This window comes from Prenolepis imparis, unplaced genomic scaffold (assembly GCF_030444845.1).
Source record: "Prenolepis imparis isolate NDT839.2.m4 unplaced genomic scaffold, iyPreImpa1.0 SCAF_2, whole genome shotgun sequence".
NCBI classification, from domain to species: Eukaryota; Metazoa; Arthropoda; class Insecta; order Hymenoptera; family Formicidae; genus Prenolepis; species Prenolepis imparis.
This window is the reverse complement of record NW_028141160.1, coordinates 21847601-21874152: the sequence shown is the minus strand read 5'-3', so window position 1 is coordinate 21874152 and position 26552 is coordinate 21847601. Positions and strand designations below refer to the sequence as shown.

General features: G+C 36.5%; 3 protein-coding genes across 12 annotated transcripts; 1 reads left to right on the top strand and 2 right to left on the bottom strand.

Annotated features, from left to right (window-relative positions):
• Nucleotides 1-1089: 1089 nt before the first annotated feature.
• Nucleotides 1090-8885, bottom strand: Tnpo (transportin 1). Of its 3 annotated transcripts, none has more exons than XM_083031842.1 (15): nt 8680-8884; nt 7644-7719; nt 7368-7547; nt 6940-7288; nt 6637-6838; nt 6135-6543; nt 5687-5998; nt 5366-5603; nt 4939-5228; nt 4748-4846; nt 4558-4653; nt 3235-3310; nt 1755-1929; nt 1564-1690; nt 1090-1400 (listed from the first exon to the last, which is right to left on the bottom strand). In XM_083031842.1, the coding sequence occupies exons 1-14, from the start codon at nt 8782-8784 to the stop codon at nt 1583-1585; spliced, it is 2715 nt and encodes a 904-aa protein (XP_082887968.1). In that variant the 5' UTR covers nt 8785-8884; the 3' UTR covers nt 1090-1400; nt 1564-1582. The 3 variants fall into 3 exon arrangements, with proteins under 3 accessions (XP_082887968.1, XP_082887969.1, XP_082887970.1); XM_083031843.1 differs by having other exon boundaries at nt 1090-1397; XM_083031844.1 differs by lacking the exons at nt 1090-1400; nt 1564-1690; nt 3235-3310 and having other exon boundaries at nt 1771-1929; nt 8680-8885.
• Nucleotides 8886-9489: 604 nt separating this feature from the next.
• On the bottom strand, nt 9490-17504 carry LOC145932689 (uncharacterized). 8 transcript variants are annotated; one of them, XM_083031847.1, is made up of 14 exons: nt 17349-17504; nt 16461-16655; nt 16015-16377; nt 15314-15560; nt 15071-15213; nt 14744-14991; nt 14464-14649; nt 12260-12480; nt 12108-12182; nt 11760-12030; nt 11526-11666; nt 11153-11439; nt 10970-11062; nt 9490-10878 (listed from the first exon to the last, which is right to left on the bottom strand). In XM_083031847.1, the coding sequence occupies exons 2-14, from the start codon at nt 16649-16651 to the stop codon at nt 10765-10767; spliced, it is 2580 nt and encodes an 859-aa protein (XP_082887973.1). In that variant the 5' UTR covers nt 16652-16655; nt 17349-17504; the 3' UTR covers nt 9490-10764. The 8 variants fall into 8 exon arrangements, with proteins under 8 accessions (XP_082887973.1, XP_082887979.1, XP_082887974.1 ...); XM_083031853.1 differs by having other exon boundaries at nt 16461-16651; nt 17349-17463; XM_083031848.1 differs by having other exon boundaries at nt 17265-17358.
• Nucleotides 17505-18463: 959 nt separating this feature from the next.
• Uex (metal transporter uex) lies at nt 18464-26520 on the top strand. The gene is made up of 14 exons (XM_083031841.1): nt 18464-19016; nt 21535-21835; nt 21922-22077; nt 22224-22379; nt 22477-22665; nt 22762-22935; nt 23225-23396; nt 23638-23829; nt 23928-24074; nt 24191-24331; nt 24410-24682; nt 24767-25002; nt 25093-25317; nt 25465-26520. Exons 1-14 carry the CDS (start codon nt 18496-18498, stop codon nt 25636-25638), a joined length of 3057 nt encoding a protein of 1018 aa, XP_082887967.1. The 5' UTR covers nt 18464-18495; the 3' UTR covers nt 25639-26520.
• Nucleotides 26521-26552: the final 32 nt, after the last annotated feature.

Sequence of the window (26552 nt, the reverse complement as noted above, 5' to 3'; positions counted from 1 at the left end):
GAATGAAACATCGAGATCATTACATCGCGCAAATAAAATCAACATCGCCGTAGATTTCACGTCATAGATCCGCTTGCTCTGTGAATCGCATGTAAACCGTTTTTCCTTCTTTAAATCGATGACTGCGACTAAATATCAACTCGAGAGACTTCGATAGATCAGCAAAGATTTGAGATATCTATTATCATTAACAAAAACGTCATTCTAAAATGTATTTACCTATATTTACACTAATGCTAATATGATACTAATTTAATATGTTTAACAAAAAAATAATCACAAAATGGTCTGCAAGTTAAAACATCGTATCATCTTGAATATACCTACACATATATACACGTATAACAAAATGCGCGTAAATATGTATACGTATTCATTTGAAATGTTTTACACACGATGACAAAATTGTCGCGTATAACCTAATATCACAATTAGCAAGGACGAGAATAAAATAAGCAGAAAAATTTTGGTTCGAAACGACGGAATGGCACTTTCTGTGTGTATATGTGTGTGTTTTCTTCTTCAACATATAAAAATACAATATTCTCGAAAAACCTTCTGTACACTATGAAATTTCTAATAACGTATTCTATCTTGTATCATATTTATTATCAAATAAGTAGTTCTACCTTGTCTCTAAAACTCTACAAACACATTCGAGTAATCTCTCGTTCTCTCAAAAAAAAAAAGAAAAGAAAAAAAGAAAAGATCAATATCTAACGTACAAATTTTCGATCACAGTGTCTGGCGATCTCTATAACGTGAGATCTATGCTTATCTTTAGGTCCTACTGTCTTTGAAAGTTGGTTTCGATAATAATATACATATATATCTAGTTATATATCATAAAGCTGGGCCAGAGTTGGCCGTGGGCGCCAGCACATGTCACGTTTCGATATACGCGAGAATTAGATAACACAAACGTAGTGTTAGTTTACGTTAGCGTTAATGGAAACGGAGTGTACTCATCACTACATTTAAGGTATCACCGTTGTTACCCGATACCTTGTTTCGTCTCTTAAGAAATATGTAGTCTGTGATCCCCACAAAATTCCTCCCCGCCCACCCACCCCGAAATAAATCCCATCCCCGCCCACCCACGCTTTTATTTTTGCGGCCAATGCTTATCTTTTGTCGTTCTCCTTTTTTTTTTTTTTTACTATGACTCCCTATGATCTCGTTCTCTTTCTTTCTTTCATCGGAATTTAGCCTTTACTGGCAATTGAAGCTAAAAGGCCCGGCATGCATCATTACTCTCTTCTCGAAAGCACAACGATGACATACCACGATGATACGGTAACGACGATATTGATGAGAAGAGGCCGTGGTTTCACCCACCCGTCCCATCCGCCCATTGTTTCCCGCCCAACCCCATTCGGCCTGCTGCATTAAGCGGCCTTCTGGAAAGAAATTTCAAATTGTAAAAATCATTTTATTTCGCAAAAATACCTAACATTTGATTTTTACATTCGCCGAATTGTTAACGATATGAAAGCGGTGTAAAACGGTGTGGAAAGAGTAAACGGCGACGTCCGTTTCCGATGAAGTTGTTGCTTGACTTACCGTTTTTAGACGGAACTATTCAGACGCCGTACATGTTGTGGAGCCGCTCACTAAGCTGTGGCGGAAACTGATCAGAAAATCGCTTCCAATTTTCCTCGCCCACTTGATTTTTGAACGTGAACAAAATCTAAACAGAGATAATCAATAATAATTACTGATATTTCCAAAGATCGTCCGAGTTCGTCATCTACCTTTTGAAACATCTCCTTCAAATCGTCCTTTGGCGCTGTCCAAGATGCTACGGCGTCGCAGAAGAAGATAAAGTCCGGGACGACACCGGCCGGATTGACAGTAATCATTTGACACATTCCCCTGAAGGCAGAATCTTTCTCTTCGTTATCCCTTATGCTTCGCAAAGAAGTGCACCTATTGATAAATATGAAACTTCATTAAATGTAGTTCGACTTTTCTATTCGAGCGGAAAATACTTCGATCAGTGAAACACAAGGAGACTTTACGATGTGGATTGTGATCGCAAAAATTTACTACGTCTCATTTAATATTATAAAAGTACATTAACTTCGCCGCAATGATCGAAGTATCTCTCTTTAAATCACGTAATATTTACATAGAGATGTACAATAATGGCTCTGGCAAAAATCGAACAATTATAGCCGTTTATTTTCACACATTCCCATGTAAGTCACATATAAATAGATATTCTTTTTTTAAAGTAGTATTCGACGAAACGGTTGGCTTATAGTCCACTATGCAATGATTAGCAACTCTCATGTGACTCGAAAAATTATTGTTCTATAGATTACAGCAACAGCAAGATTGTTTACATATAAAATACGTATATAATCTTCAAAGCTAAAGAACTGGTGTATTTTAATGGACATATTAATTTTGTAAATATATTGATCATAGCAGAAAAAATTGAACCCGAAACACCGAAATTTAAGAGCCTATATATACATACAGCCTATATGTAAGATTTATTTATACATTATTAAATTATTGGGATATATATATGTATATATATGACTGGCGTCATATTTCACTTACTGTCTGATTAAGGCTGGGTTTACATTTGACATTTACAGTACGGCACATCGTGACCGAACAAAGGTCGACAAAAGTCAAAAATGCTAAATTACCAACATGCAATAGTTGAAATTTGTAAGAAAAGTACCTACACGATAAATTCGGACATAATTCGATAATAATGTACACGTGATTCGCGGATAATACTTGTAGAGCGAACAAAGCAAGAGACTTGACGAATAAAGGTGACAAATGTAAACCTATCCTGGTCTTGAATCGGATAAACAGGAGAGCCCGTAACACACTTGCATGGTGGCAAAATAAAGATTAGAATTATTTTATATAACGAATTCAAATGTAAGATGTTACTGCGAATACTGTGTAAAACCATTGTGCAAGAAGCTGAGCAGCTTGGTACGACTCCAGCTTAGGAGCATTACATGCATACTTCTTTGGTTTCGCTGCGATACTGAGTCTTGCTTCTATAATTAACGTGATAACATTTTATCCAGGTTTTGCGGTTGCAGTAGCTCATATTCTTGCAGAAGAGTTCTCAACAGCCCCTGATGCAATTACTCAGGAGAGAATCGGGAATATATAATAATGTATAATAATAAAGTGCTAATAATAAAATAGAAGGTAATATAATTAATAGAATATAATATAATAAAGAAATTTACACACCACTGTCGGACAAACTGCTGTAACATGGGGGCGACGTCGTGGGGACACACATAACCTAGGCGACCGATCGTTATGGCTACGGTTTCATTTTCGGTTTCGGTAAGTAGACAAGTGAAGTGTAGTGAAGTGACCGGAAACACAAACAATAAGACAAACTGATAGCGAACCAACGATCAACTCAGGCGAAGAAGAATCATATTTGCTCTGCTTATGTAACTTTCAATAATTAATAAATTCATATTAATTAATAATCAGAATCAAGTAACATTAATATAATTAATTAATCGAAGACAGTGAGAACACAAGTGAAACATATGATATACCGACAATGAAACATAGGTAATATTGTGCTATTGTAGCTGCTGAAACAATAATCGAAATTAGATAGCAGCGTGCGAGCCCGTGTGAGATTTGTATAATAAAAAACCGATGTACCGCAAATGATGTTTCGCACTCTTTCTCTCTCTCCCTCTCTCTCTCTCTCTCTCTCTCTCTTTCTCTCTCTACTACATGTAAGAAATATATGCCATTATACAAATAAGAGAATAATAAAAAGGAGTACAGAACAAAATTTGCATTATGATCTCTTATATAAAGGCCAATTTAAATAATTCTGTTGAAACATAATCTGGGGCATAGAAAAATATGCAAACATATAATATATATATGTATACTGAATTGCAATGTCTTTTTCTTGGCAATATATGTAGCCATATATGTATACATGTTCAAGCCTACAGGCAGTCGCACACCACTAAATCAAGGTTCAATATACAAATACTATAATTATTAAAAACCTGTCAATAAAACGTGCAATCGCGATTTATGTATATGACCATGTTAATTTGCTGAATTGTGTGGGATTTCATTGTTGCTCCAAAAATTACTTTAAAAAAAAACAAAAAAACAAAAAAAAAACAAACAAAAAGAAATATATATATGTATATATGCACCTAGAGAGCTGAATGCCATCAGGAATGCCTAATCTAGCGTGATTTACGCTAGATAATAGAAATATTTTAAATCAAGGGAGACCTTTCATTAAATAATTGTCAGAGATACCTTTAACGTTTCGAAACTAATCTCTGTGAATGAAAAGTTTCCCAATGTGCGCAGAAAGCATATAGTCATGACAGAGTGTAATTAATAATTCGGCGCGAAAAAAAGATAGCAATGTATATATAGGAATCGACAGATTCTCTTTGTCGATTCGAGTCTCGCTACACATTGCCTTCTATATGTTCCAAAGTATACTTTGGTACATTTTATATGGTATCGCTCTAAGAGAAAACTAGATACAGATAAAGCTTGTCGACAACTCACCGGTGTTTTCCAATAGTGTTTTTGGTGTGTCTGGTCGATTAATTATTTCGATAAGCTGTGTCAAAATTAATGGAATATATGCACTTGTGTCGGGCCCTGCAGAAGACAAACGAGATAAGTAATAAAAATTTCTTATCCTAACCCCCCCTTTTTTTCCATCCCCCATAAAGAGGTCATTTTCGATATTTACCGAGTTTTATCGAAATCTCACCAATCGCCCATGTCGCATTATTGCACACCGATATGAATTGTGGGTGCAAATTTTGTCCAAGTATAGGCATAAACTCAGCTGTTCATAAAGATTAAAAAATCCATTACCAACAACAATATATCTCCAACACAAATTCAGTTTAAATTATGTATTATCGCAATTATACTCACGTATACATGGCAGCACATGTTGGAAGCAAGCTTTTGTGAGATCTCCTAGTAAAGCAAAACTGCTCTGTCTGACCTCAGGCATTGTATCCTGCATACACTGATACAACAGCTGCATCACGTTACTGTTCATGACTAGACGTTCCATGTGACCGTCTAGTCCTTCAGCTAATCCGCTAAGGAGATCTAACGCAACTATCATAAAGTCTTTATCAGGTGCTTCAAATTGCTCCGGACTTTGCGTGCTCGCTATATGTTGATTCAGCGTTTGCTCGACAAGTGACACGCATCGTCTGCAAACAAAATAGTATGTTATTATATAAATTTATCATATATCATAATTAAATAAATTCTAATTAGAAAATATGACAAGAGTTATAGGCAATTTATTAAATTTATTAAAAGATTGTCATATCTATAACATATATACCTGTAGACAGGCTCGCAATACGGTAAGAAACCCGAACGTAAAGCAGTAGCTACTGATGAAAGACATTCCAGTAATGGAAACAGATCTTTATCCTCATCCTTCAATACGTTCCACTTATTAATGAGAGGCGGCATCAAAAGATTGATATAATCCGGTCTGTTCAAATGATGACCCACAGAATCGGCGAGAGTGCCGATTGCGTCGTATAATATTAAAAGATTTTTGTGTTGATATTTACCTGCAGATAAACAGTTGTTGATCAAAATGACACGTCGTAATAATTCAAAACAAACAGAGTTGTTTTATCGTTATTGTACTCACTGAATGCAAAGACGAGTGTCTCAAGAATAAATCCAAGATAAGGAACCAATTCGGTGCACGCCTCTTCTTCTAAGGTCGCGAAGGCGGAGCAAGCTGCCTCTTGAACCCGCTTGTTGCTGTCGAGCACTCTTTTGAGCAATTCCGTCATAAGGGGTTTCAAATGCGTCTCGTGTGGCTGCGCGCAAACCCAATGCGCGTAACGACTCAGCGTCCAGCAAGTTATGGCACGGACAAGAGCCTTCTTGTCGCTTAGACAACAGATTAAATAAGGGATGAGCTCCGATAGATGCGGAATCATGCCGCTCATGCAACCTGTAATCAATTGTTTGTGCAAACAAGTTAAATCAATATGTTTAATATCTTTTATCTATTGAAATATATAGAATATAATATATAGAATATATATATATAGAATATAAATATTCTAAAGTGAAATAAATGAGCGTACCTTCGGCAATAGCTCCCAGCGCCAAGATACCAGATTCCTTAATTTCCCAAGATTGATGGAAGAGAGTCTCTTTCAGAATTGGTACCAAAACTGGTAAAAGGTCTTCCCGAAAGACATTAGCTAGCATGTCCAACGCAGCAGCGGAGCATTTTCTCAAATTCCAATCGCTCAAAGTCGAATCGTCGTCGCATCCGTCCTCAACGTCCAAGTCCTCGTCGTCGCAGCCGCCATTTACACCGCCATTCTCGTCAGTGTGCCTGTTCATACCATTGGCGTGATGCGAGTGATGAGTTTTCGATTTATGAAATCGTGGTCGAATATCCTCCTCTCGGTCTGGTACCATTTCATCCTCTTCCACGTCTCCTTTGAGGAGGATTATGTCAATTTCTGAATATTTCATACCTCTCACCTAAAACGGGAAAGAAATTACATTAAAAACAATTAAAAGAAAGAATGAAGAATTATCCAAGCCAAATTTATAATAAACCTGAGAAAAACTTACCAAGATAGGTACTAATCGGGTCAGATGTGGCGCAAGAGCTTCTTTGCAAATTGGTTGCTCTGCTAGTGATAACCAAAACTCGCAAGCTTCCAATGCCACTCCTTCGTCAACATCCTGAGTTCTCATTAACATATATTCTATTATATTGTGCATGTGTGGTATTAGTCTGTCCATTCGCACTTCAAGCAGCATCACCAGTGCCCTATACAAAAGCACAAAAAGGATTAAAAATGAATTCATGTTTGCCTAGTAGACAATAACAAAAAAATAAAAAAAATTTCATTGCAATATGTTATTAATTACCTGCAAACGTTCTTTCGGACTTCACAATCATCATCTGAAGCTAGATGGAAGAGATTTTCCAGAAAGCTATCTATATGTATCATAAGTGCTTGCGTACGTTGAATGATGAATTGATTGACACACGCTATCGCGTGAGATCTGATTTTGGGACTCGTATGTCTAAAAAAATGAAGGAACTTTGGAATCAGAATGTTCAGTGGGCGATTTAGAGCATCCGAATCTAATATCTCTGCTGAATCTTCGCAAATTTTCTGCAAAGCGCCGAATGCTCCCTCGCAAACGTTGTAATCTTGGGAATCCAACATTTGACACAATGCTGGCAATAATTCTGGCCAAGTTGTTAATTCACCTAATAATTCACAGAAATAATTAATATTTTCTTTAGATCCTATAAACTATATACTATAATATATAATATCAAAACACACCTTTTGATGCGACAGTAGTAATCAAAATACCGACGGTCGCACGAATCAGTGGAGATGGATCTCCGACAGCTGATAGACATTCTTGCTTTATAAAAATGATGACTTCCGGTAGAAATTTAGTAAAGTAAGTCTTTACATTATTTTTTAGTATCAGCCCGCTCAGAGATCTAGTTGGTTCATCTTAACAAAAAGAAAATCATTAGTTCATAAAACTAGTATACACTTACGATATACATAAATAAATTTTAAAATATTTTCAACAATGATTTAACGTACCTTCTGACGTAAGCTTTGTTAGAACAAAAATCAGATAGTTGTTGAAATCCGGAAATTTATTTAACTCTTCCAATTTCTGTGTTCAAAGCAAGTTAAGGAAAAAAATGACATGAAAATATTATCTAACGAAAAATAAACATTAGAGAGAGATCATTAACAATTTTCCCTCAGCTGATTCATCCTTTCCGAGAAAGCATCATTGCTGTTGCAATCTAACTTCTCCCATTGTATATATAAAATATATATACAAAATCGTTATAGGCTGCAATTCAATATGGTTGTAATCCAAGCAGCGCAAGCGGGTTTATTCACGCCCGGACCCGAGTGAGAAAAAGGAAGCTCCCGTCGAAGCTATCGATCAGAGGGGCCGGGCGCCTATACATGCATGGTTAACATATTTTCAGGTCGTGCTCGACGGCAAAGAGTCGGAATACGCTCGATTCCGCGACTCGTCTCCGAAAAAGATTTCGCTCGGCGAGGAAGCCAATGTGACAGGATGCGGAACAACGATCGTTAGCGATCAACGAATTCGCTATCTACAGAGAGAGAGAGAGAGAGAGAGAGAGAGAGAGAGAGAGAGAGAGAGAGAGAGAGAGAGAGAGATAGATAGAGAGAGGGGGGGGGGGGAGAGAGAGAGAGAGAGAGAGAGAGAGAGAGAGAGAGAGAGAGAGAGAGAAAACGCGCGCGCGCGATCTCACAAATGGAGAGATGTATCATATTAATTTTCAGGTTTATTTATCCGGACGATCGGGTAGCATCGCGCCAGGAAAATGACGGTGAATGACGTACGAATAGCAGTTTGCGCGCGCGTCCCTCTTTTCATCATTACCCGCTCGCTCTCTCTCTCTCTCTCTCTCTCTCTCTCTCTCTCTCTCTCTCTCTCTCTCTCTCTCTCTCTCCCGGGGCCACGTATGTACGTACGAGCGGCGGCGACGACGAGGACACGAAACATCTCGAGCACCACACGATATCCCGATACCCGCACTTTTCCACACGAGGCGAGGCGGCGAGACGGCGAGACGGCGAAAAAGGATACTTGTTGTACGGCGCGCTGGGTGGCCGTGTCCGGGCTCTGCGACTCCTTGAGCAGCGTCAGGATTTGCCTTAGTCCTTCCTCCTGCGGTTGCCACGCCATTTTCATCGTGTTTTTCAACAGCACCACCGTAACGCGCACAGCCTGCCTTCTCTGACCTCGCAGATAAACGGAAGCTCCCCACGGCTCTCCTCCCCCTCTCGTAAGCGAAGCGAGCGCTCGGTTCAGGACCGTGGTTGTGCAAGGGGGCGCCACGCCCTTCCTCCGATACGGTCTTGGGGCTGCCGGGGCTCCCCCCCCCCCGGCCATCCTTCCCCTTTTTCCCGTTGGCCCGCGTTCCCGCGTGTGCGCTCGAGAAATTCGATAAAAACCGGATCACGAAATTAGATGCTTAACAGTCGTTGAATGTTTGAAGGAGACGTTTCGCGTGGGAACGCTTATATGTATATAATGCGCCGCGATTCGTTTATAAAACGCGAGCGGGAATCACGAAACCCGAGATTTGTACGGCGAGCTCGGACTTCCGGTTGTCGAGATAAAGGCGCGGGAAAATGAGCCCGGTATGATAAAAATGAATCCAAACGACGATTGCAGATGGAGCTCGTCGAATAAGATTGAATTAAAAATTCGTGAATTTAATCTGCGGATTCTGTAGATTTAAAAGAAAAATGGAATTCAGTTTTAAAGGAATATAATAAAAACATATATTTTTTAAAATCGAATTCAATTGTCTGTTCTGTTTTTTCTAATCTAGGAGAAAATGATATAATTGAATCTACGAATTCTAATACGGACAAATAAAACCGAATCGTCTCGAATGAAACGCATATTTTATTTTGTAAATAATGTAAAAATTCTATTAACACATGCGAAGACGTTAAAAATGCAGTGGCGATTGCATTTCGATTATATATGGCAAAGGATCCAGAGCGTTTTCCAAGACATTCCGATCGACCACGATTAGAATCTAAGTACTATATATGAAATAGAAACGTACGCATGCGATTTCGAATAATCAAGCGCAGTCAAATATACGCATCATAATTTAAAAAAAAAAGAAAAATAAAATTTGAACGTTTCGATAATCATTAAAATTAGTTAAACAGAAGAAAATGGATGCTGCAAGAACTTACTTAAATATCTTATATATATACACATACTTCAAATATATTAATGCCGCGTTTTTGTCTTTAGTAGATTCTTACAAAAAACGTCTTTTTTTTCCGCAGCAAAAAGTCGTGATGTATAGTACACTTAAAACTAAAAATTAATTTTGTTCCTTAACTCTAAAATTAATTAATCATTACGGTTCCTTACAATTTGTACTGTCGCGGTATTACAAATATTATATAACTCACACTCAACTTTGGGGTAACTTTTAAAGTGTCAGTCTTACTGAAATGATATATGCTGTGTCAAATTAACATTATAAATAATTATGGTAAATAATTCCACCATCTCAATGTTCAAAACTTGTTATGAAATCATTCCTTTTCCTTTTTTTATCTATCTCCTTGATCTTTCGCATTTTTACGAGTGTTTTCTTTTTTTTTTTTTTTTTACAGGCGCTTTACTTAGGTGAGACTACTATAGTAAGGCCATAGTGAAAATATCAATTGATATATAAGCGATATTTCAGAACATTGTCAGGCCGACATTTATGAATGTATGCCCTAATTGTGATTTTCCGTTTGATGTTAATCATGCACATATAATTTTTTTTTTTTCATCGGTATAAATAACTAATATTATTTTATGTGTATGTACACATGTTTTCAATGCGTTTCAACAGTAATAGAAACGATTTCTTTCACGTATGCATTAAATATCGGCGCAAGAATATTTAAGTATATTAATTGCTTTGTGGAAAACTCTCTACTACAAAAACATTAAATAGTTTATCTATTCACAATATAATTACAGGTGCTACGCCATAAATCACGCCAATATTGTTGCGTTTATTAATAACGGTAGTTATAAAGGCACATGTCAGAAAAAAGTTGTGGCTTGTTCTCACTATTGCTTTAAACTTTAAACGATCTTATGAACGTTTTGTAAAGAGGAACCTTTGTGTAATTCGATTAATTCTCAAATTGGTCTCCCGTGAACGCGGAATCTGTATAAGCATGTGTAGTCCAGCTGGCCATGATTGCTGTGTATCCTTAATTCTACATATTCATATGGTCGATTGATTGCTGCATTCTGCATAAGTAAATATCGGTAAATAAAAAAAAAATAACATATTGTAATAAAAATAAAAGTTGAGTTATTTATTAGAATAAGGGAAATTTACCTGGACTGGAAAATATTGCAAATTATCGTCAGAATATGTAAATTCGTAGTCACCAAACATTACAGGCTCGGGATCATTCTCATTCGTCAATCCCTGTGAAAAAAATACGAGTATTTTTTTTTATAAAAAGAAAAAAGACTGATTATGACACTTTATACACAAAAAAGAGATCATCTTACATACCCAGACGTTAAACTTCCTGGGAGCGCTTGACATGTTCTCGTTTGATAGGATCAATTTGGGAACATGCTCAAGAGTGAAGCCGGTTACATAAATGGCGCTTCGCAATTGTATCAGGAGATAGCCGGGAAAATCTTGGAAGGCCCAACAAACACCAGGTTGTATCGGATTCCGCTGAATTACTGTCCGCGGATTATTGCTTTCGTAATACAATGTGAAACCGAACAATATGAAGGCTCTCGACTTTATGTCGTATCGCTGAGTACATCGCGTGCTAACGATCTGACCCCCTATGTACAAATACAAGAAATTTATTTATATTGCAACTATATACATTTATATATTTGTTCTTCGATTTATTAGCGCGACACGATACCTGCCGATTCCAAAGCGTAATCTACTTGACCCGTTTTGTCTGCGTCATATATTTGCAAAACTTCCTTCGCTATTTTGCGCATGTGTTCATCCGAGAGGCGAAGATTCGCATTTACAGCGTCATTATTGAAAACTGTTTGACCTATCGAAAGAAATGTTTTAGAATTTTCAACATTAATAACGTATGTATGTTATTAAAACAAAAATTAACAGTCTATTAGCTTTAGTTTGAAACCTTCTCTATTGTAAGATGCAAGTAAATTCTGACTGATTTTTGCCAGATCTTCTTTCGAAAGTCCAGGAAGATAACTAAATAAAATCTTTTCCACGTGTTTCTCTAAATCATGATTTGCGACAGATTCCGCATTGGCATTGCAACAAGATTTTAATTCCGAGTAGAGCTCGCGTAGTTTCTCGAATTCGTATTTGATAACTTTTAGCTCGTTATACATTATATTGTTCAGTTCATCAACATCCAATTTATTTTCCAAATTATCAATCTTGTCCTAGAAACATCACAGAGAATCTCGAGAGCTCCATAATTATTAATTCTTAAATATTAATGTGTATACTTTGAACTTACATTGTATTCTTTCAGGAAATCAGCATCGCTTTGTTTTTGATCTTCCAAAACTCGAGTAATATTTATAAGATATTCCTATATAAAATATTAAATAGATCAACAACAAATAGAAAAAACAAGTTGTATATATAAACGTAAATATAGATTTATACCATTTGATTTGTTTGTTCGTTTTCGAGTATTTCTATCCTGCTGACCAAAGCTCTGTTAGCCGAATCGTCTGTGAATATTTCTTTATCAATCGATTTCTCTTCAATACTTCTACTCTTATGATCGTCCAGTTGCATGTCAGGTAATAATTTTTGTGTCGTTGTCTCCGATACAGTTTTAACGTCAGAAAGAAGGGAAAAATATTGCATTACGCACCAACCACCTGAAATAAATTCCATATTATCCATAAATGTTGGATGTAATTATAATATTATCTCCTTCTCCTGTTACTGTATTGAGCTACAGTGTTCCAATACGAAAATTAGTGCCACACGACTGTCCAGTTATTCAATTTATAATCACAATGACATTTTAGATGGCACATACATCAATTACACGGTGTAATTGTTCGAAGTGGAACTATTATACAATATTGTAACTGAGAGAAGGATAGACGAAGAAACTCACCGTTTCGATGACATCGATCGCAATCACAGTTCCAAGTTTTTCAAGCACAACACACTCCGACTTATAAAACCCAGTAGAGTAATTCTCCCTCTATCCTTCTCTCCCGTTGTAAAAATTTATTTTTATTTTTAAATTTAGATCTCATAAAACGCTTGATTGTGGCACTAGGACGCTATATCACTCTAACAGATTGTGTTCACAAAAGGACTACTAATATTGTACACATGAAAAATATTTTATTAAGTATGAACGTGCTTTTACAATATATATATATTATCTAACGATAAATTGTTACATCAAAATATTATTGTATCATATCCTTAATGTATGTAAGAAAGAAAATATATATATATATATATATATATATATATGTGGTGGTTAACTGATTTAGTGGAGAAAATGATAAATTTTATTCTCTATTCAATAATTATTTAATTTATATATATATTATATTTATTGTATGTGTAAAATAGAATCCAATATCAGAAAAACATTAAATATATAATAGAATATATATATATTTATAACAGATGTAACAAAAAAATGACTAAATGTGAACTAGATAATGACCAGTTATAATTTGAAATATAACAGATACATGTAAATATAATTATATGTAAGATATATAGCAACAATATATAGATGATATATTTTATATAGTATAAATCTTCACACGTAATGCAACATTAGTCCATTAGTAAAAACAAAAAATCAACAAAGCATTAACTGACAGTCAGTATATAAATTATAGAATATCTCATTGTAAATCCCAATTTAAATACACAAAACAAATAGGGAAAGATATCATCTTCAAAACGATATTCAGCACAATATATTATTTTGTATGACACAAACAAATATAATTTAAACTAAAATTGATAAGTGAATATATCATTCAATTAGCAAAACTTTACAATTATAATGTGATAAACAATATAATAATAACACATACTGACTTTGTCATGGAGCAAAATAAAAACAAAAACGATGGTTAAGTCCAACACAAATATTAACTTAAGGAAAAAAAAAAAATGGACGAAGAAAGTATGTCACATTTTCTTATAAAAGATCCTCTCTCTTTTGTCGTATCATAAACACAACATTATTTACTGTTGTAACAAAAATTTCTTGTCTAATATTACATTACTAATTTTGATATTAATATTTTGCAAAGAAAAATAAATACTCTCAAAATAAATATACGATCTTCATCCATTTGAACTGAATTATATATATAGATAGTTAGAATTTTATATTGTACTATTCTAAACCCCAATTTTTCAGTTAATCACCACTTTATATTCCACCCAATGGGAGGCATTTCAGGCAAAGACACGTTCACACTGGGTAAGAGGTGCATGAAATAGTTTTTAGATTCTGCAAAGTATTTCATGAATAACTCATAGTAAAAAGATATTAGGTCGATAATATAGTTAAAGATGTGATAAGTCATCTCAGTGACACCATATTGGACATTGCGCAGATACTCCACAGAGGTAAAGAAATGTTTCTGCGCGATGTAAGTCCCTGAAACAAAAAGAAGACGAAGGCCAGGATAGCTTTGTGCGCCTTTTTGGTGCTGCGGTCCCGCGAAAGACATTGGTCTGACTGTGCTTGATTAATTGGTTTAGATATGATGTGGATCGATGAGAAAACGTAGAGTCTGGAGAGATGTTTTTCTCGGCTTTTTTTTGAAAATGTTTAAATTCCTTGAACAGAAAGATGTGAAACCACTCACCAAACAAAAGAAGTAACGGAAGAAGTGTAATCCATAAAATCCTCGGACCTTTCTCTTGCAGCCACTTTCTCACGCCGGTAAAATGACTTAGCAACCAAGCGTCGAGGACGAGCATTCTGACAAAGAAAAAGTACGCATTGTGTGTATAACGATCCAAAGCTTGCCATAATGCGCTCCACTTGGATTCTAAATAACAGTCAATGAGATATCATTAGTTATAAAATAATTAAATACAATTATATAAATAAATATTATTTATATTATTAAGTGCCAGTAATACCATTGTAAGATCGATAAGCTTGTGCATCATAATATTGTCTTCTATTGGTTTTAAATTTGAAAAATTCGACGGTTTTCTTGAACCAAATGGTAATGAAGGTTGTAAGATATGTAATCCACTGCACGATCCTCCATCTTTGGTTAGTCTTGACTGATGATGATGTCAAGGTCTCCTCCAATTCAGTATCGGAATCAGTTGCATTGTACTTTCCAATAAAGTTTAAAGGAGTGTTCGACCATGATAAATATCTATTAATATAAAATATTATCTTCATTCTTTAGTCAACAAAAGTTTTGTTTTAATATATAAAACAAAAACAAAATGTACCTTGTCGAAAAATCTGAGGAATATCCAGGCTGCGAATAAATTATTTCTTTGTGAGTTTTGTACTGTTCTATGTGTGTTCTTTTATATACACTTGTTTTTGTCGAAGAATTTGGTACATATGACACATTGTGATCATCATCAAACTATAAAATTCAAAAAATGAATTGTCTTAGAAGTATGAAAAGTTGTTATGTGTGTGTGTGTGTATGGAAACAGTATTGATTTAAGATGATAAATACTTACTGAATGAATCAGAGAGCTTCTGTTCTTAAAATCAACAGCATCCATGTCACTAATTCCACTTTCTGTCTCTTTTTGAAGTGAAGTTTGACTTAAATTTTGATGAGTGACCTGAGGTATGATGCTCTCATTACAATCATCCGTATGTATAGGCCGCCGCGACATATTAGGCGTTGCTAATACACCCGGGGCTATCTCATAACGACATTGCGATGTTTGCGAATACGTATAATCGGTCTTTGGAAAAACGCTGAAACATTTATACAAAGTCTTATTGGTTATATGTAAACAAAGTCGATCTTTGTTCTAAGTGGTATTTATGTAATTTCGATATCGTGTCAACCTGCTCAATGTGACTCAAAAGATATTGTGTACAAGCGAAATTAGAAATTACTGTTTACAAATATTTTTTCCTCAGAAAGGTTGTACTTTTAAGATAAAAAGTGCACAGTTAGGCAAGCGCGATTAAGAATTGATCATATCACATTTATTATAATTGTTTATGTATAATATTTTATAATATAATATATATTTTTGTAGTTATTTATATATATTATATTATATTATATTATATTATATATGTATATATATATATATAATAAATATATAATATATATTTACAACTAAATGTGAAGATTTTTGTTTTAAAAAATAATAGAACGTAAATATAATGCGCAGAAATGAGAAATTTAAGATGTACATACTTCCACCATTCTCTGTACTGTTTGTAAATCTCGTAAGCAGATCCTGGTCTACTTGGAGGGTCTTCTCTCTCCCCTTCTTCAGATGAATAATCACTGGTAAGTATCCTGTGCGGTGTAACACTTTTGCGCTTTTGCTCGGTCTTTTGATTAGTCATATTCTCCTTACTTTCGCTCTGACCATTGATAAATATTTGCCTCTTAGCTCTTTGACGTTCCGATCGTCGTTCCGCTTTCCTTGTCGTAACAGTAGAACTCTCGGACTTTGTGCTTTGAGTATCCGTCACACTTTCTGTTACAGATCCTTCCTTAGTCTCTTCAATCAGATCCATACTTTTTTCATGTATTTTACTGACGCTGCCAGTTCTGTAATTAAAAGAAAATGCAAGCGAGATGATGATAAAGCACGTTTATCATTCACACTAATAACAAACTTTTAGATTACTTACAGCGATCTGGAACCAGATCTCCTGCTACTCGTCACTTCTCCAGGTGTATGAGATCTCTCCCGGCTTCTACTTCTGAGATCATAGTGATGCTCTGTCACCTCCGGCTCAGGCAAGGTACGGTTCAGGATCATAGGGGTGTGCGAACGTGACCTGCTCCTGCTACGCAGCTCATAATGATGCTCGTTCTCCATCTTCCTGTCAAAACAGGGAAATATATAACCCGGGTATAACAAAACAAATTGGAGCAACGAACGCAGTCTCTAACTCAAAACAGTCTCGCCATAGGCACAGCAATGCGGTCAAGAAATACCGCTTTCAAGAAAGAGACATACAAGAATCGCGCTGGCAAGCATATGCCCAACTACAGCTAAAAATAGTCCCCTCCTCGAAGGACAGCCGCGATCCTTCCCGCCTGATGATCCCTATTTCTAGTCTCTCTCTCTCTCCTCCCCTTCTTCGCGGATCACGTCTCCAAAAACTCGCCAAGTTCACGCGAAAGGGAGATGACGCGTCTCTCTCTTTCTATCGCTTTCAAACTCCGGAGAGACTTACTCTGAAAATGATCAACGATTCCGGCGACGTGGAAATCGCATCTATCACATGCACATCCACGCGCTATCTCTCCCGATCACGCTGCTTCAGTTCGGGACGCGACTCTCCCGCGAAGTTGTATATGTCACTCTTACATACATACATATACATGCGTATCTCGCGTCTTGGGTCGCGCGAGATAATCTACGCACTCGTTTACGCGCTTCGCAAAAGTGTCGCGCGCGAGTACACCGTTATTTATAGAAAACTCACCGTTTCCCGACTAACGGGACGCGCAAAGTTTCGCGTTGCGCAATATGCGCGCGATCGCGAGACGCGATTCAATCAAAAACTAACCTTCTCCCCCTCCGATAGGCGCGCAGCTGCCGCGAATACGTTCACGGTGTACCGTGTACATGTGCCCGTGTATGTATATGTATATATACTACGGCGGCTTCTGTATCCGTCGATGCGTCAAAAGAGAAACGCAGATGTACGCGCGCGCGCATGATTTACACGATGATTCATATCGTACATATATATAATTATACCCATAAGGGGAAATACTCGATGCACTGTGGAAGAAGAAATTATCATTTTTGAATACTTTTATTATATCGTTAATTTAAAAGAAAGACACTTTTAGTGTAAGTTATAAACGCGAATGCAGATATGATTGACAGCTGTGTTTGTATAAATTTGAATTATATGTGTGAACGCAGATATATTTTTTGTTTGCCTTGTATAAGTTAATTCAGATTGCATAAAGCGCAAAAAAATACGTACAGATTCTGTCAACAGTATATATAAACATATAATTCATAGATGCACACACACACACGCGCGCGCGTTTTACATCGATAAAGTAAATTCCTGCTTATATTCGTTTACCATTAAATGATAATGTTTTGTTCAACAAGATCAAAATGTTGCGAAGAGATGATATCAGATGGCGCTAACAGTCACTTTTGTTGCTCAAGAAAGATTTAGCAGAATAAGCAGAAAGTGTGAATACGTATCAAAATAAAAAAAAATTAATCTTTTTCTCAATCTTCCAGTATATGTCATCTTTTCAATAAATTACATATATGTAAGTAAGTATTAAATTGTGTTTAAAAGAGAGTTTCTCTCTATTTAACATTTTTTTGTATTAAAAGAAAATGTTCTCGTTGCTCCCCTAGCCTCAATTATTATAACGAGATAAAATTAAAATTGCAGGAAAATCAAACTATTAACCCATAAGGAACGTCTCTGTCGCTGTTAAAAATTGCATCGGGGGTTCCTTTTAAGGATTAGATCTTTTACAAAAATAGAGACTGAAGTTTCACGATGTACAGAGACGAGAGAGAGAGAGAGAGAGAGAGAGAGAGAGAGAGAGAGAAGGCGGCGCGTGCGCGCGCGCATGCGCAGTGGCGGCGGCGCGTTATAAATATACATACAACACGCATGAAGCGAAGCGAGCCGATCATCGGGGGTGAAGTTGTCAGCAGAGCACAGTGATCGTATGATGGCGCAGCATGTCGGCCGTTCGCGTTTCGCGCCGGCAACGATTCTTTTACTACTTGTTCCCGCGTGTGTCGCCGAGCTAGCGAACGTCAACGCTACAACGTCGACGTCGGGGACGATCGTTAGTTACGACGACACCCTGTCGCGCGTCGTCCACCAGCCTACGGTGAAATCGGCGGTCGCGTTGTGGGCAGCGCCGGACTCCCCCGAAAATGGGCAACCCGGCGTTGCGTTCCTGGGCACCGGTCTCGGGCCCGACCTGGCGCTACGATGGTCGCCGTCGAGGCGCGATTGTCCGACTTACTCGGACGACAATCTCCTGGACGTGTCGTGGGCGTCGCGGACGCGCGACAGAGCGATCTACGAATTTCGGACGAGTGTCCCCGAAAACCAGACGTTCGACGTCTTCTATTTTTGTATGAGAACCGAGGACGACGAGGACGACGACAGCGGCGACGGGAGGAGATGGGTCCACCTGGGCGATCGCGTCTCGATCAAATTCTCGGTAAAACGACCGCCGTAAGTAACGAGCGAACTGGCTATATTTAGGCCTTTTCCGCTCCTATTCCTCGCGTGACGAATGTCTGTCATTCGAGATCTGCCAATTTTCTTCCCGTATTTCACGTATTTTCGCGCATATTTTTTCCTTCTTCCGCGAATTTCTTCCGTCTTTTATCTCTCTCCGAGTATGAGTCACAGGATAAATGTAGGAGTGACTTCCTAAAGAAAGGAACAAAAGGCTTAAGAAAAAGATGTCAAATTATTATTAAAGAAATTTAAATAATTAGGAAAAAAGACATAAATCAGCTATTGATAGCGATAAAGAGAGAGAATGACAGTATATAAAAAAGATAGAAGCACTTTTTTTTCCTGGATATTATTTTTCAGTATTTGTATTAAAGGTCTCGAGAGAGATTCATGCGACTCGTTAATTAAGGCAGTTACACAAACTTGTTACATCGAATCAAGGTTAAGTCATGGTTCAATCAGTGTACTGCAAACATCGTGTATTAAATAAATAATTAATATAATATTAGTTAGTAGCAATATCAGATTATTTACAGTATTAAATAGAAAGTTATTTGACAAATATATATTTTACTTTGTGAAATACATAATATCGTGTTACTCTTATATAATATTCTTGGTCAAGGTACATATTCCGCGTATAATTTTTGTGTCGCTTTTCGCTGAAAGGATTTCTGAATAATTGCCAATTATTCTTGCAGTTCTGACACGTGTCTAAGATATTTTAAAAATTTTTAAAAGCCGTTTACAACTTGACGTAAACATCAAAATATTATGTTGTCGATATAAATAAATGAGAGCAGAGTATATCTCTCTCTCTCTCTCTCTCTCTCTCTCTCTCTCTCTCTCTCTCTCTCTCTCTCTCTCTCTCTCTCTCTCTCTCTCTCTCTCTCTCTCTCTCTCTCTCTCTCTCTCTCTCTCTCCTCTCTCTCTCTCTCTCTTTCTCTCTCTTTCTTTTTAAATTCCGGGAAGAGAGAGAGAAGAGTCATTCGCCTCTCTCTGCGATATTCCCGTCTATAATTGTTTACACTGCGAAAAGGCGAAGTGTTATATGTGCGTTCTGTTATCGCGGATATATACGAAACACACGCATGCACGAATTATCTCTTCTCGCGTTCGTTATTCCCACGAATATTACGCTCTGATTTACGAGACGAAAGCAAAGGAAAGGCAATTTGTCATGTAGAGTCGCAGTGCGCACACCAAACACGCGCGGATCGTTTAATTTTCAATAAATCACGTTCCGACGACTGTTTATTCGACATCAACATCTCCCGGAGAAATTAGACGTGTCGGATTATAGGGGGTAATGGAGGAACGATAAAACGCTCGTCGGAAACGATAACGCATATTTTATCGCTTTGCGACGCGAAGAATGTGCAACTTTAGACGCGCGCGCATTTGGACGCTCGGGGGCGAAAGGAATTTGTCGAACGTCAAAACGCGCGATACGATGTTTATACATGTCGTTAGATCTAATCATTGACCGAGCATCTCTTTCTTCTTCTTTTCTTCTTTCCCCTTCTCCTCTTTCTCTCTCTTGCTGGCGGCGATCCAGCCGCATCTGTGCCATTCAATAGTCAAACTTGGCGTCCCACGTTAATGAATAAAAATAGAATTGACCCGTATTTATTTCGCCGTTTTCCGACAAACCTTCTTCGTTGCGTAAACACAAAATTTACGCGAAATTACGCAAAAATTTATTCCGTATTTATTTATTTCTTCGACGACATAATTGTGCAATGTAATAAATATTATATCTTGTAATATATGTGTACATGTTCCTTATTATATCTTATTTTCGACGCCTTTTATCGAAGGTGATGTTAATAAGTAATAATCGATTCCCTTTCACCCTGACTTAAAAGACTGAAAGTGTTGCGCGCTTCGATAACTTTTATTTCCATCGAGTAATATTTCTGTATACAATTTTTATAATGATAATAATTCTTTTTTTTTTTAGAGGGAAAAAAAGATTTCGAACGAGCGAGTAATCATCAGAGTATAAAATACAGGCTTTTTTTTCTTAATTATTTATATTTGATATTCAAGAAAGGGTACATTCGATATCGATACGAAGATTAAACGATTTACTTAAGGCAAACACGTTTTATAAAGCATTACTGTCACAGTTTTTTTTTATCGACGATCTGAAATATCGTTATCTAAATCTTGCGAAGACGATAGCTTTATTTACGAAAGGGCTCTCGTTACATATTTCACCGTAATTCATTCTGTAGATTGAACGAGGTGTCGGTATGAATCTAGATAATGATTTTTACGTATCGCCTCGATATATTAGCAGTAATTTATTAGCTGTTTTTTTTTTTTTTTTTTTTTCGTTAAATACTGAAAAAACGTCAGAGACCAGAAGAAATAATTATACGTAGAGTATACGGAGAAATAAATACGGGTCAATTCTATTTTTATTCATATAAGACAATAACAAGATAATAACAAGATAATGGGAGAGTTGAATGATTGATTAATTTTCTATCGCAAATTCTAGGCACGGAGAAGAAGAGTATCTTCGTAAGCGACGAGGTGATCCGTCGTTTTCCTCCCTAGATGATCCCAAAACTGCGACCCCGCAAAATTACACGGACACGCATATCGAAGGGTTGCGAATCGAGACGGCCGAGAAGGAACCCCATTTCAGCGAGGATGGAATTCCTCAGATCCGGGCTGGGACTAAGGCGGTAATCCGTTTATTCGGCACCGGTATCACCCCAGATACTCTGATCACCTTCACCGACATGCCAGCGGAAAGGGGCACCGTTTGCGATAAAATTAAAAGTAACGAGTTTCCAGTAAGTATCCATCAGGAATTTGAGTTTGACGGTCGAAAAGAGAAATTTATTATAAGAAGATTTATTCGACTTATCTTTATATTCAGGTGGAAAATGTAGAGGAAAGTACAGCGACTATTAGCGTAGTACTTCCTCTGGGATCGTCATTTTACGTATGCGCAAAACAGTCCAAGTACGAAAAGGATAATCTGAGGAAAGACCCGGTGCTCTTTAAACATCAAGGCACTGCACTGTATAATACTGTGAGCATACATATATATTTCTCTCTTTTTTCTCTGCATCTTTTATTGTATTTATATGGCATTTAGATTTATATAAGCTTCCTCGTTGATATAAAATTACTGAGTTTACTGAGTGAATACAATTATTTATAGTTCAGGACTTTCAGATCCGCACATATGAGAAATTACTACCGTTCTGGCTCACTATCGTCATCATTCTCATTTGTCTCAGTTTTTCCGCGCTTTTCTCCGGTCTGAATCTCGGTTTAATGGCGATAGATAGGACCGAATTGAAAATACTCGTCAATACCGGTACAGAAAGAGTAAGCAAAATTTTTGTATATCTATTCAGCATTTTTTATTTTTTTTCTCCCCCCCCCCCTTTTCACTTACGTTGCACTATTCCACTATTCGTTGTAGGAGAAAAAATATGCGAGAACTATTCAGCCCGTAAGAAATCACGGGAATTACCTTTTGTGTTCGATTCTGTTTTCCAACGTTCTTGTCAATTCAGTGTTCACGATATTGTTGGATGAGTTGACATCCGGGATTGTTGCTATTATCTGCTCGACGTTAGCTATTGTCATTTTCGGCGAAATTTCGCCGCAGGTATGTTTGTCGCGCAAATTACGACGCTTTTTCTATTCGTTTATGTCCAAATCCTTATGATCTCAAGTTTAAAGATACGATATTATTACGTTGTAGGCTTTTTGTAGCAGGCACGGATTGTGCGTCGGTGCGAAGACCATCTATCTCACCAAAATAACGATGCTAATCACTTTTCCATTAAGTTATCCAATCAGTAAACTTCTAGATGTTATGCTCGGCGAAGAGATCGGCAATGTGTATAATCGAGAACGTTTGAAGGAATTGGTCAAGGTAAGAAATTCCCAGCAGTAGTATAATTGAATTAGAATGCCTTATATAAAGAGAGTAGTTTGTAGAATTGCGCAAAATGATTTTTTATGCAATATTTAACAATATTAACGTATTACTTTTATACGAATAATTGCGATTACCACCTAATCCTTAGGCCTTTAATTGAGAATTGATAGTGCTCGCAAAAATTCTCGAATATCTTGTATGTAGAAAAGTATTATTATAAATGTTTGAGAAATGCATGAATATTTGAAATTGATATATTAACACTATACAGGAACCTTTCTAGGTAACGAATGAATACAACGATTTAGAAAAAGATGAAGTAAATATAATTGCAGGAGCGTTAGAAATGCGGAAGAAGACCGTAGCGGATATAATGACCAGAATCGAAGATGTATATATGTTGAACTATAACGCTGTTCTAGACTTTGAAACTGTGTCTGAGATTATGAAATCAGGTACGATTAACATTTTATGCGAGCTTTAACGACCCGCCCATCTATATCACAATTGGCACTCATAATTCCGAAGATATTATCAGTTTAATTAAACATTTATTACAGATAAATCTTATATTAATAAGCATTTAATCTTACCAAGAAACTTGCCAGTTATTTAATTTTGATCGGATGTAGGTTTTTGTATTTTGCAGAACATGGTGCAAAGCTTGTCGAATCAACTGGTGAATTTTATTTTTAGGATATTCGCGTGTACCGGTGTACGAAGATATAAGAACGAATATAGTGACGTTGCTATATATCAAAGATCTCGCATTTGTCGATCCTGATGATAATATGCCGCTTAAAACACTTTCCCAATTTTATCAAAATCCATGTAATTTCATTTTTGAGGATGTTACATTAGATATAATGTTTAAACAATTCAAGGAAGGTCTGTATATGATATAATTGAGTGCCTTTATAATTTTTTTTTAAATAAAAATATAAGAGAACAGAGAGTAATAATAGTTACACATGTGCATCTCGTAGGTCATAAAGGCCACATGGCTTTTGTGCAAAGAGTTAACAACGAAGGCGAAGGTGATCCGTTTTACGAGGTGATTGGTTTGGTTACATTGGAAGATGTTATTGAGGAATTAATTCAGGCTGAGATTATTGACGAGACAGATGTGTTTAGTAGGTTTTGTTTTATTGCTTATTTGCAAAGTTCTCTCGTAGCAATTGAATATATATATATATATAAAATCTGTGAAGCACCATTTAACAAGTACACTGGATATTGATTTTTGCAGCCGATAACAGAAATAAACGTAAAAGACAGGTTCGTCCAAAAGTGCCAACGGATTTCACTATATTCGCGGAGAAGAAGGAAAATCAACGAATTCAGATCTCTCCACAGTTGACTTTAGCGATGTTCCAGTATTTATCTACAAGTAAGACGCAATATTTAAAAAGCGAATCTATAAAATGTATAACGTTAAATTTATAATTATATGCCATCCGATTTTTAGCTGTGGACACGTTTAAACCAGACATGGTATCGGAGCCGATCCTGCGACGTTTACTGAAGCAAGATATTATTTATCATATTAAAGTGAAATCGCGTGAAAAAGCTAAAACTGATCCTACCACGATAATTTATCAACAAGGAAAAGCAGTCGATTATTTTGTGCTAATTTTGGAAGGCCGCGTCGAAGTGACAGTGGGCAAAGAAAACATGATGTTTGAAAGTGGTCCTTTCACATATTTCGGATCGCAAGCTCTTACCGCTAACATCGGAATAGGTAAGAATGAAATTATATCTTACGATGAAAATATATTTCTATGTTTCTCGGATTAAATAGGAACGTTTGGACTTTGTTATCTAGCTGAATCGCCCACGAACGCGAATCCTCAGACGGTCGGTAGCATTCAATCCGTTAATCTGGATTCTATGCTGCGTCATACCTTTATACCGGATTACACGGTGCGTGCGGTGACCGAGGTATTCTACGTAAAGGTTAAAAGATCTCTGTATCTCGCGGCGAAGCGCGCTACACTTTTGGAAAGAAGGCAAAAGGATCCGTTGCCTAGTCAAGAACAATTCGACGACGAAGTGGAGAAGGTTGCAATTTCCTACACGAAAAACAAAAAAAACTTTTTGCTAAATACGCATCAGACAAAATAATACAAATGATTCTAAATTAATTCGCAGTTGATGCATTCTTTGGAGGAGGACGAGCGTAGTGTACCTGAGTCTCCGGTGTTGCTCGCGGATAAACTCGCGGAAAACGAGAAAGAAAAGGATTCCGTGATTCATTCGCCCGTACGCAGCGTAACGGCGCCGACATCGCCGCTTCCGGTCAGCGCCAGTCCAATTACCAATTCGAAATTTATCTCACCGCGAAATGATGGAAAAACGAAAAATTTATCAACAAAGGTTTCTGTTACATATATTACACTTTTAATATACCTTTAATACTTTTATAATAGCGAAATGTATACTAAATTTATTTTAGACATTTTTGTTCCAATATATAATATTTAATAATATGTTTATATGTCATTTGTTATATGTTTATTCAAGATACAAATGAGTCCAGTGGAAACTCAGGCCAAACGCGATTCCTTAAACACGCTGGACGCGGACATTCTCGCCCGACAGTCGGAAGCCGCACGATTATTGTCCATCCCCACCACTAAAAGAGTGAACGAAAATGAGGAGCGAACAAATCTCTTGTCTAAGCAGGATCACTCTTAACGCTTGCAGAATGGCCGACGAAACACGGTTCTGTCGGCGAGATCGATAACATTAAGAGCATCGAGCGATACGGAGCGGAACAAACTGGCATGACACATATTGCTACTGTGACACTAGGTACTTCACGAATTATTTAGATATTTATCATAAGAGAGGAAAAACTTCATATTTTTAACTATTAGCTTGGAAGCTGTACTCGAGAGATGCCTCGGTTTTCTTTTATATTATATATATATATATATATATATATATATAAATTTTTATTTAAATTATTTCTAAATATATATTATCATATAAATAAGTCATTTTATCGCGATAGTTTACATAAGGTCTGCTTTTTATAGCTGAACTGATTGCACTAGTTCAGAGTTCATCTTTTTCCTTGCAATGTGGAATAAAAAAGAACTCTGAACTAGTGCAGCCAGTTCAACTTTCAACTATAAAGAACAGACCTACGGAGAAAAGAAAGAGTACATAATCAGTTGCCAATAGCATTTAATAGATAATACACAATAAAACGTGATTAAATTAAGATATAATTATAATATAAGATATAATATGATTACACAGACTTTTCATCAAATTTATCTAAATATATGCAAAAGTCAGTTCATAGAAGGATTATTTTAAGAATGTTGATTCTCTATTTTAAAATGAGAAACTAATTCTTTGTTTTCTTATACATTTTTTTATAATTTTATTTCTAAATTTACAAACTTTTATATATATATATATATATATATATATATATATATATATATATATATAGCATGCTACAAAAGAGATTACATGTCTCAATATGAGGAAACGATGACATTGCGGGTACAGTTTTTAGCTAATTTGGAAAAAAAATGATAGGATCTATGCTGTAGTAATAATGCCTTGACAAGTACTCTGCGTTGATACCACTGCTT